Source organism: Chelonia mydas, chromosome 7, assembly GCF_015237465.2.
Source record: "Chelonia mydas isolate rCheMyd1 chromosome 7, rCheMyd1.pri.v2, whole genome shotgun sequence".
NCBI lineage: Eukaryota > Metazoa > Chordata > Testudines > Cheloniidae > Chelonia > Chelonia mydas.
In genome coordinates this window covers 72,707,129-72,719,525 of record NC_057853.1, presented here as the reverse complement: position 1 = coordinate 72,719,525, position 12,397 = coordinate 72,707,129, and the positions used below count along the sequence as shown (strand labels likewise).

The 12,397-nt window shown below is 39.5% G+C and overlaps 1 protein-coding gene across 7 annotated transcripts in view; it reads right to left on the bottom strand.

The window, feature by feature from the left end:
• The window catches only part of GRID1 (glutamate ionotropic receptor delta type subunit 1), a 799,624-nt gene that overhangs the window by 170,864 nt on the left and 616,363 nt on the right, over positions 1-12,397 (bottom strand). For all 7 annotated transcript variants that reach the window (XM_043552249.1, XM_043552248.1, XM_007054511.4 and 4 more), the window contains one exon: positions 6,744-6,797. In XM_043552249.1, coding sequence (XP_043408184.1) covers positions 6,744-6,797 — 54 coding nt within the window. The remainder of the gene's footprint in view (positions 1-6,743; positions 6,798-12,397) is intronic.

Here is a 12,397-nt window from a genome sequence, read left to right as displayed (position 1 = left end):
AGAAAAATGAGCTTAATACCTAGATTTTTGGAAGGTAGAAAGGTTAGACGTCCTAAGAGCTCCACACTTCATCTTCTTTCCTTCAAAGGTCCATCATCAAATGAACCTATCTGCTGTCTGGGAACGGATGACAAAGCCTGAAGGGGAAACTGAGGCATAATATGAAGTGTTTTCTCTGCCTCCTGCCATTTTCACAAGGTAGCAGAGAACCAGTTTTGTGCCAAAGCGTATATCCCTGCTCCAATTAAATTTTCTTATGATGCTTAATGTGTGTGTCTCAAAAAAGAATCAGTTTGAAGGGTACTTTGAGAACAGAGGAAGGGAGCAGTAAGACAAACCAAGAAGAGCAAACCTGTTACTATTCTCCAGTTTTCACCATTTCCTAACTTCTTATATGCATCTCATATTTCAGATTTATCTTATATGTAGCTCAGATGTTTAGTGCTTTTTTGATATTTCACATAGGCACAGGCCCAAGTGATTTGCAGTAGACACCAAAAAAACAAAAAAAAACAAAACAAAATTGAGGCCCCCCACCCTGCAAGTAGATGCACTAGTAAGAATTTACATGAGTGCTAGGAGCTGTGCTGATGAATATATCTCCTCCCTAAACAACATAGGGTGACAAGTTACTAGACTAGTTACTAGATGTAAGATAGGAGAAAATGCTTGCCATAATTCATAATTCAGATAGTAAAGATCCAATGCCTTGAATCCCCATCTTCCCTCCACCCTAGCCCAAACATTCAATTTTTCAAAATTTACAAATGACTGCAGCTTGACTTATAGTGCTTGTTATTCCTTCAGGTGCTATATGTGATAATTATAAGATTGAAAAAGAAGGGTAATAATATGTTATTGTAAATTAATAATAAGGACCTTTTTGTATCTGAACAGATGCAGGTTAATCTGAATCAACCACAATCAGTTTAGTGGAAGGGCAACAAATGGAAACTGCAGTCAAGTAGAAGCTCTAAGTTTTCAGACTTATTTTTCACACCTTATAATTAAATCTATTTTTAAAGTACTGAAAGTGTCAGCAATTCACTTGCTGTACATCTTTCTCAAACAGTGTAAAATTACAATATACTTTTCCATTCCAACTGACTGATGTCTAGAAACATAGAGCTGAATTCATCCCTGCTGTAACTAAAGTCACTGCAAAAAGAACGAGAAGTACTTGTGGCACCTCAGAGACTAACAAATTTATCTGAGCATAAGTCACTGCAGTCACATCAAGCATAAATGTGGTTCAGATATAATAGTTAAGGCTCACTATACTGTAGACATAGAGGGAAATTGATTTGAAGTTAAATATGAGACACACGGTTTCCAGGAACTTCAAGTTTATCAGCAAAGATATTGAATAAATGATTTGATCTGAAGTATGGACAATGATTTCTTGTTTAAACTTTCACTGACATACATATTTTGCATTAGTTGAAAAAAAGATATATGCAAAAATGGCAGTGCAGAATGTGCAAATGAATGATAGTGACTGGTACTCACACGACACCTTTATTTTTATCTTTAAACTGGAACCACCAGAATTATTAGTATTTGATAGTACATAAGAGTTAAACAGGATACATAGAATGTTAAAATATTAAATAATAGCAGTGGGAGGTAGAAATTAAGAAAAAGTTGACGAGGTTGAAAAGTATAACTGAGCAGCTGACTGAATACTGAATACATCATAAAACATACAGCAGAGGCTGGTCAGGGAGCTCCCCCTGGAAGGTTGTGAGGAATGTTTAGGGAGGTGGGCCTGGGACAAAAGGGATACAGCATAGTGCAGGTGCTGGAGGAAGTATTAAAAATTCTAACTAAAACTGGTTGACATTTTTCATGTAAACAGTTTTTCAGTGTCATATGCTGTTTTCACTGAAACATGCTGATTTCAAAAAAATTTAGTTTTTCAAAAAATGAAGATTTTTGGATAATGTTAACATGTCCCATTTCAAGATTTTCAGAATGGAATGTTTCAATTTTTCATTTTGAAATGATTTTTTGAAACCAACACTATTGTTTTATACAAAAAAATTTAAAAGTGTTAAAAAGCCAAAGCTGGAATGAAATGCTTCAATTTTGTCAAAACAAAATGCATCAATTGACCCAAAATGTTTACTTTTCTGAATTGTATTTTCCAGGACATTTCAAACTTGTTTGTTTTCATTCCATTTCAGAATAGAAAAAAATTCAAAACTGAGGAATTTCCTCGGAAATGGAAAATCCGGTTCCCATTCTGCTCTTTTCATAACCCCAGATCCACTGCAAAATTCAAGGGGGGGTGGGGGAAAGGAATGTAAAGGGGATGGCGGGGGGGGGGGAGGAGAAGAGATAGAAAAGAAAGCAAATATTAAGATAAAAAAAGAAAGGCACCAACAACACTGCCAGGGCATGGCACCAAGAAACACAGGAAGAGTGAGTGAGTGCCAGTCCACCACAGTGTGAATGGCTCCAACAAAAACTTCAGGGCACAAACGGTATTTTTCAAGTTCTGTTGCTTAAATGTGATGACCTTCAATGACTCTGACTGCCATCACTGGGGGTCACAGGTTCTCAGCACTTCTTGGAACCAGGACCCCGGAAACACGCTGAGTGGTTCTAAAGACACTAAAGTTATCACCCTTATTTGCTTTTGCTAAGGCTAACACAACCACAACTTCCAGTCTGGCTTTTTCAAAAGTATTTGAACCATTTAATCAAATATTTAGACTCATTCCTGTCCAAAGCATCACAAGGCCCATCCACAAGCCAAGAATGTAACAGGAAAAGTGCATGTAAAGCAGGACATTTAAAACCATTTGGATGAACTTCTTAATACATAATAACTTGGGCCCCAACGTTGGTTTCCTGGTTCAGTTCTCTATTTTTGACTAATCTACAATTATAAAGTGGAAATAAGGTAACTATGGGCTAAAATGAGGGATCGTTGACAGCTACATTTTTTTCCCCCAAAAAATCACACACACAAAAAGACAATTTACAGCTTTTGACTTGTCAGCAATTTGTAATTATAAAATACCTGCAATGGAACCAGCTAGATACATTACAAAACATTTAAGAATATCAAGTGTATCTTGTGAAGATGGGAGGATCATCATTAAATGGTGATTCAAAAGGTAAAATATTGGAAGTAATTATCTATTTTCCCTGTGTACCCAGGGTATTTTCCCCATCCTGAAAGGCTTTGCACTGTAGCATTCCTTCCTCCACTGGCCTGATTCAAGTCCTACTGAAGCCAATTCAAATATTCCTCTTGACTTCAGTGGGAATTGGATTGGGCTCTTGCTTGAAGCTGACTGGAACCCTTTTGAATCCACCAATGCCACTCCTAATTGAACAGTGGGGTGACTAGAAAAAGACTCAGGTCATTAGAGAGCACCACATGTAGGACACTGATGTGAATTGGAGCAATGTAATCCAAGACCGGTCCCCTGCTGCTCTCAGACTTGGTGATATTTACTTATTTTAAAGATTAAAATAAGTGGGAAAACAGAAATTCAGACTCCAAAGTTGAACCTCAACCTCATGGTGTCAGAAATGGGGACATGAAAAATAATCAAAACATCCATTCAGTTATCAAATAATGATAATTAAATAGTCTAATTATAGCAAAACTGCAATAGACACTTCATATGAATAAATCAATGCTGTGTACTCATTCAGACTACAGCAAAGTAAAGAGATAGGCCTGAGTCATGAAGTTCAGGTCTGGATTTGAACTTAACTTGATTTGGGAATTGGGGAACAGCAGGGAGAGGGATTGACTCCAGGGATCCAGGATTCCATAGTTTATACAGTAAACAAAATATTAAGGGCCAAATTGTAAAACCTCTCCTTCCCATTGATGACCAGGTACTCCCATAAACCATCCCATTGCCTACAATGGGAATAATTAGGTCACTAGCTGCTCACTGTTGCAAGCTGGGGGTTTACAACCTGGCCCAAGAATATAAAAGATGAAAGAAATATTACTATGGTAGTTTGTTTCTTTGAAGTCGAACTAATCCCCATGGTGCAAATCAGTTAACTTAGATGGTTGTTCAGGTCTTCCACATCAAAATAAGGTGTGATCAAGACTTACAATGTGCCTCATGGGAGCATGCAGGAGAGTGGCCATGTGATTGTAATGTGCACATAAGGCTTGATTCTACACGATGCTGAGCACTCCGGCCCCAGTCCACCAAAGCATTTAAGCACATGATTAACTTTCAACAGGTGAACAGCCCCATTGGTGCACTTAAAGTTAAGTATATGCTTAGGTTTTTAGTTTCATCCAGACCAGAATGTCAGCACCTTATAAAATTGAGTCCAGACTATGGCCAGACTATGTTTAGTCTTTATATGGATGAGCAAAGGAGCAAGAGGGAAGGGCAGAGGTGCTTCACTCTGCAATTTTGCATTCCCTTTGCAGGGGACAAGACACAGTGTAGGCTTTGTGCTCGCCTGAGTTTAGGGGCTCCTTCTTGCAACTGCCCCTCAGGATTGTCATGGCTCTGCCTCTTTCTGCACTGGCATTGGAGCTGGCTGGCCATTAACAGAAGAGTACGCTGAACCCCTCAGCAGGCTACGTTTCCCTGAAACTCTCTCTGGGAGAAAGTGGCTGTGCACTAGCCCCAATATGTGCCTTTTATGATACAGGCCCAATCCGGCATATTACTCATGGAAGAAAACATTGAAAATAACGGTTCCAATTGCTTCTAAAAAACTGGATGCCACAGGTGGATTAAATACTGGATTCCAATCTGAGAATCAGAGGCCCATGTCAGTGCATGTCCAGGGAGTGGCATTGCCCCAACATCCCCACTGATGTCAAGTGGACATTGGTATGTAGACAGTGGTATCTGGGTGAGGACAGGATGCTCTCTCGCTGTGCATATATATAAGCACAAAGTTTAGATATGCACAAATGTATGCCTGTGTATCTCAAATTAGAATTAAGTCCAAAGGAGTCTGCCCTTCTATAGATGTAGGACAGAAGAATGTACATTAATAACTCCTGCCAATACATATTGGAGGTCAAAATGGAAACCAACCCACAGTACCCCTGAGTAAGCAGACATCTACCCATTCCCATTAAAATGGAAGAATTACGACATTTCTCGCACTTTTAGCTTGCATATTCCGGCTCCAGAGTTTCATGGATTTGAGGTATTTATTTTATAGTTTTCTTTTTTAACTCAATTGGATTTAATAGAGTCTATAAGTTTTTGAACTGATATTTATCACTGAGTAATATTTATGTTGTTATTTCTACCTGCAATAACAAGTCCCCCAGATTTTATTACATTATATGGGAATTCTAATTTGTTCTTGTCTCGTGAACCATTGATTGATACTTTAGATTTGCATTTTGCCAGCGTGGCTTCCCCATCCACCCTCTAGCAGAAAAAGAGATGCATATTTTGTTTCTCTCAAAATAAGAGCAAACCTGACACCTTTTGAAGGTTTGTTGTGGTGGCAGTGGTGATTTTTTTGTTTAAGGGTATTTAGACTTAGGCTTTATGAAGTGAATTTTAACATCTGAACAACAACAAAAATCCCAAACAAAACTCCATAATAAATACTGTAGGAAGCATTCAGTGTGTTATCTTTATGTGAATATAAATAGTGACACACTGTGTGCTTTGCTGATATTTTTACTGGGCCATTACAGTAGGTGACAAAGGAGGAGACACACAAATGTAACAGGGATAGGGAAGAAACTCAAACCTTTGTATACAGAGATTTTATTTTCTCCCACCTGTATTTTCTGCATTGTGTCACTAGTTATAGTGACACAATGCAATTTATAGTTACTGTTAATAGATAAGGTTACTTTAATCCAAAACTATTTGTTAGATGCAAAGAAGAGACTGAAAAGCGAACAAAGGAATCAGTAGTTAAATTTGCTGTTGTATGTATAAAATATGAATCTAAGGCAATGGATTGAGTCACTTTTTCATTTAAATATTTTATTACCCTTTATAACAATATCATTATTAAAGAACACAAATGTCTAAACTAATATGGCTTCTCTTAAGCAATTAGAGATGTATAATGATTATATTGGCATATCTGGGATTCTAGTGTATAAAGCTTTCCAGGGTAGAGACTGTATTTTAACACGTGTCTGTATCGATCCTGATTGGGGCCTCTTGGTGTTAACACAAAATAAATAATAGTTGTGACAGTACAAGATATAAGGTCCTTCCCCTCTCCACCCCTCTTCCCCCTTCCCCCCCGCCCACCCAAGGACGTGATAGGAAATTGACATCTTAAATTGATATTACTATGACCACAAGATCAACATAATTCTGCAGTAGAGTTACACCACATATGATGTAAGTTCATGTTGTAATAGGCCAACAATTGACAGACTTTAAATCCAGCCTCACTGTTCTTTATTGTTGTCAGTGGTTTCTGACTGCGAAGTGAGGTGAGTTATCTTTTGAGCAGCTCTCTTTGCACTAAAAAGCTAATGGAATAGATCACTATGGGGCAGGGGGGAGGAGGGGGGGGAAGAGAAATGAACAGCCTTTCAGTTGTTATCACATACACTGGGGACTTTATTTTGGTATTCAGCGTATGCCAATCCAAATGAGAGACTAACAATGAAGCCACACAAATTGAATTATTGTATCATCCAAAAGCAAAATGGAAAGTGTATGTCTCTGTCTGATTTGTTTAAATGCATGGAATAAGAGGAACAAAAGTAGATGAAAGAGTAAAACTAGCTTATCTCTTGGCTATCTTACCTCATTTACAAAGACCCAGTGACTATCCTTTGAAGCAAGGTTGGTTTCCACAGCCTACAGAAAAAAATAAATACACACATAAATAAAACTAAATAAAACAAAGATATTCCAGAGTTAATTTATAATTTCTGATAAAATAATAAAACATTATTACAATGTTCATTTTGACACCTGTTTTCTTTGTACAGTTTCCTTTATTCATACTGCTGCTACTTTGCTGAAAGCCATCTAATCTCTTCTGCTCATGTTTCATTTTGATTTGAGTATCTGCAGCAGTATAACCTACATTTGCAGAGTTGCAGCAGAGCAGTGCACCACCACCATATGGAAATCTATGCGCAGAAGCAAACTTAGCATTCTTTGGTCCAGGGCTGCGGGCAAGTGTATGGTATATGTCCCAAGGAGTGTCATTTTTAAACCTACTGGGATGATATTCCTTAAGGCTGCTGGTAGGATGTTTTCTATATTCAACAGGCCTCTCGTTAACATACACAGATAGATCTTGTCCAACTGTAACCCTTGGGTTAGTAAACATATTGAAACTCATACCTGTGCAGAAAGCCAGCATAAGGCATGTGGACCACTTAAGTCTCCCCTTATGTTTTTCACAGGCCTTCTGCAGGCCTGCTGCACAGGGCTGAATTTCACATGTTAGGCATAAGGGTCAATTTATTAGCATGCTTATAACCTCTCAATGTAGACAGACTGTTACAATTAATAGGCTCACTAACACAGTAGCAGGCAGTGCGTAAACGTGATGGGGAACTGAACGGAAAGGGCCTGACCAATGTGTGCACACAATTAAGTTTCTAGCTATCCCCTGCTTCACTCCTCTAGCAGGCAGTGATCCCATTCCAGAGATGATGAGGTCCCTTACAGCTGCAGTTGATAGTGCCCTCAACCAGGTGTCAGGAGAGCTGCAATCTGTTGCCACAGATGTGGGGTTTGTATAGTCTGGGAGAATTAGTGGTGTTTTAAAACATGTTAGCTAACGTATGCTGCTTAACACATTTCTAAACACATCGTGTAGTCAGAGATATCAGTGTTTATAAATGTGCTCCCTGATTGTGGTCAAATCTAATTAAATCACTCCATTTGTAAACTACATAGCGAGTTAGTAGCTAATGCTGTCTGTAAGCTACTTTAGTTACAAACTAGTTTTGATCACAGTCAGACAGTACCTCTATAAACATCACTGTATTTGTGAACACGAGATGTTTTAAAAATGCCATAAATAGCACGTTAGCTGATCTACTTAAAACCACCACTCATCCTCCCAGCCTACACGAGTCTGGAAAATCACTTCCTCACTCGATACCTTCATGGTCTCCTCTGTAAAACAGGGATAATTCCTACCCACCTTTGTAAAGCTTTTGAGAGCCGCAGAATGAAAATAGGATGAAGTAAGGACACATTATTTATCATCATCAATAAAATACCATTGTGGTAGTTTTAACCAAGACAGGTCTCAAAGTAGATGAGAAGGTTCTAGGGGCACACATCCCTATAGACAAACCTCTCTTAAAAAGCTGGTTTTAAGTTGCCTCTGATAGAACTATATCATGCATACATTTTTAGAAGTTAGAAAAGTAGAGAGGCTGAGGCCACCTAATTTGAGGAATACAAGTTTTAAGAAAGCTATTGGCCTCCAATAAAAACAACAGTAAAAATCTGAGGTGACATCCCCACCGCCTTTCCCAAGGTAGTACAGAGAGAAAGCTATTTGCTTAGCAACAAAGGCCATGGTGCTGTATCATTTATTAGAGAAAGAACCATGCGCTGTCAACATTAGAAAGGCAGAACTAAGGAATGCTCAGCTGCAGCGTGATTCTTCTGGCTCCATTATGTGACTAAGCTGCAACAATGAACAATTTGCATCAGGCTAGGACATAAAGCAACAAGAGACAGGAAATGTAAAGCTAATTTCCTTAACTGCCTCTGAAGGGCTTCAGAATTTGGGCCAAGACTTTTAAATCTGACTTCTATGTCCATATTTAGGCCCTTAATATGCTGAGCAGCCAAGACCTCCTACTGAAGTAAATGATGTTGCTGGATGCTCCACACTTTAACTGAGTAAATGTGGATTTAGAAGCTAACTTTAGACACTTAGGTTCAGGGATTTCCCTATCCCCCGCCCATGGGGGTGTTTACCCCCCATGAATTTCCCCAACACCCCCCCAGTTTTGTGATTTAGTTACATGCAGTGTTGCCAATTTAGTGATTGTTTGGAAATTTGAATTGAAATTGAAACATTAATACACAATTTAAAAGCATATAAAGTGTATGATAAAATACGTGTATCTAAAAAAGAATAATCAATTTGAAAAGTATGAACATAGACTAGCTTCCTTACACAGCTGTTGTTTTTATGACCATGTCAGTGCATTCATTTGTAAGCAAAGTCTAAATGAGCTTTCCCTGACAGCTAGTGATGAGCTGCGGGCTAGGGGGAAAGGCTTCAGGACCAGATTGTATTTACATTCACATCTAATCTACCTAGGTATCCAGCAAATAGAGCTGTGTTGCCAAGTGATAGATTTTGGCTGGGGTTGGGTTACAAATCACTTGAATGCAGGGGGTAAAGAAATGTTGTTATTCTTATTATCTGAGTAAAGGGCAATAGAACTGTACTTTGCCTGTGCTGATTGAGGGCATCAAAAGAGGGTGGGGGCAGGTGTTTTGCTTGATCATCTGCCTGAGTCACAAGTACGATTTGACCTGCCCCTTTCCACTGTTTAAAGACAGAGCTGATTAGGCTCCATAGATAGTCTTTTGTTGTGTTAAGTGACCACTACAGCTGAAATCACTGAAATCACAAATCAGGTCTAAGTGCTTAGACCTCCTGTGGGACAGTGTTTCTGTGGAAGAGACGGCCCAGTCTGCACTAGCAACGAGGTTCCCCCACTGAGAGCTCAGCTGAAATTACCGAGAGCTGGTGGAACCTCAAGAGACCAGGTCGCAGAGGCAGGTGGCAGCAGAAGGTGATGGCGCAGGGCCATTGGCAACAGAGCGATGGAGTGAACGGTGGCACAATGAAAAACAGTGGCCAGAGCGAACAGTGAGCAGCTGGAGGAACGAGCAAGGTGCCTTCTTGCCCCCCACCTGGGAGGTGAACTCATGTGAAAGCACCTCTGAACTTTGAGTCTCCACTGACCAAGGACAGCACCAGTGAGTGTTAATGAGGCTGTTAAGAATGCTGGAGACACAACACAGTTCATGCGAACAAACATGGCTGTGGCATCATACTTCCTATTTAGGCAAGAGATACCACACACTACAAACTGGAGGCCAATGTTAAGTGCATTGTCACTTGTTCATCCTGAACTTGAACACTGGTTCCGAACAAGACCAGCAAATGCTCACTATCTTTCTGCAAGAAACTCATCTGACTGGCTAGATGCATGTGGTGCAACAGTGAAAGACTCAACATTTGAAAAAGTGAAGAACTCTCTCACCAAATTCAAAAAATTTGCATACATGGCAGATGAATGTACCAATGCAAATGGTCATCAAGTATTAAGTCATTGTGTACGTTATCTTGATGTCAGTGGTAGGCCAGTACATGCATTTCAAGATGTTCAAGTTACAGAAGACAGATTGGCTGAATCTGTGACAACCCCCATCTTAGAAAAATTAAATGCTTGTCAATTGGACCCCAAACAGATGGTTGCTTGTGCATTTGATGGAGCTGCAAACTTCTCTGGAAGACATGGTGGAGCACAAGCTTTGCTCAGAGAAAAGTGTAACCCTAGTCTCTCCTATACACTCTGCAGAGACCATCTACTGCAACTACCGCTAGTACGAGCTGCAGACTCTTCAAAAGACATTTAAAAAGCTATAAAATTTAATGTCTTTATTATATTCTTTTTTCAGCAAGAGTCCAAAAAAGACTGAATCTCTTGGAAAATATAGAAGATACACTGGGACTGAAGTTCAAATTAGTCCAACCTGGGAAAACCCTCTGGCTTTCTCATGAGCTATCTTTGGCTGTTGTCTTAAAATTACTCCAGCCATTATTACTGGCTTTGGAAAGTATCTACCAAGATGGAATGGATCTAAGTAGTGAGGCTGGTGGATTACTTTTGCTACTATGTTCAGAGAAGACTATTGCCATTCTCTCTCTTGTAAGTCTACTGTTGAAACCACTTGGGTCATTAAACAATGCCTTCCAGGCATCTGCTTCAACAGTAGTAGATCTTTGTCCAGCAACAGAAGCTACATTTGGATTAGAGAGCTATCCATTGAAAAAGTACTGGAAGAAGCAAAGACTTCAGTCCAGAAGTTGACTAATGAAGGCATGTATATTGAATCCTTAAGTGAAGAGGACAAGAAGTGTTTGTTAAGACAACTGAAAAAGTACACAGACTTGATTCTTAAAAATCTACAACAGCAACATCTAGATTCTACTCAACCTCTACATAGCTTTTACAGATCCCTGTCTAATAAAACACAGACAGTTGAGTGGAGTGAGGCACTACCAGCAATGGGGCTGCCATGTGCTCAGGACAGAATAGAGAATTTGAACACAGAGTGGAATATCATACGACGAATGAAGATTTGACTTCAACTTCTTTTTTATCGTCACTAGTGGCTCGACCCGATCTTTATGCTATGTTTCCTGGGCTGAAAGAAGTAGGAATTCATCTCTTGCTACTCCCAGTCACAACAGCTACAGTTGAGCATTCTTTTTCATCACTGAATAGAATTTTGTGTTTTGAAAGAAGTCGCCTTCTGCCTGATCATGTGAATGAACTAATGAGCATATCAATTGATGGAACAGAAGTACCGGACACACGAGAAGCCACCAAAGATGAATGCACTGCATTCAAGAAGTTCATTAACAGAGTTGTGCAAAATTATAACAAGAAACCAAGAAGGATGTAGATGTAGTGCTTCATAGAAGGCTTGAGTAGCCAACTTTAACTTGTGCAATGATTTAAAAGTTTAATAAAATGGTCATGAAACATTTTTCAGTTTTTACTATGGTGCCATACAGCCCACCTTCACCTTCACAGTCTCACCCCTCATCGGCCCTGATCTCCCCTTCCGCGCCCCCCCCCGCTGTAAATCTGAACCACCCCTCCCCCAGTTTCAATTCCTGGGGAAAACACTGCTAGGTTTTAAAGTCTTCACCGTGGAGGCAGAGCTCCTATGGCACAGAGTACTCTTCTGCACCCAGGCATTTAGGGAGGAATTGGAGCTTTTAACTTTCTATTTCCTGGCTTTCAGAACTGTATTCCACAGTCCCTAATTTATATGGCAAACAGCTGCAAGACAAAATGGAATGAGAGACTCCATTGGCTGTAGCCAGCTAAGGAGCTTCTGATAGCACAGTGCTTCAGGTGTTGTATTGCCAATATATGTATATATATTAATTAATCTTAACAACTAATCTATTTGACCTGCCAGAAATCTTGCTACAGTGTTAAAGACGTGCCATGTATTATTTAGACTTATTGCTTCCTTCCCCAAAAAATCATGCACCATACACTTCCTAATGACGCTATTGCAGCCAACCTCCTAACTGTACCATATGAAAGGGATTTTCTAGGAGAAAGATCAGGAACCCGAATGATTGCTGTGGCTGAGGAATAGCACTGCCATCCATTGTGTGCTGTTCTGCACACAGCAAGTTTCACGAGCTAAAATACGTT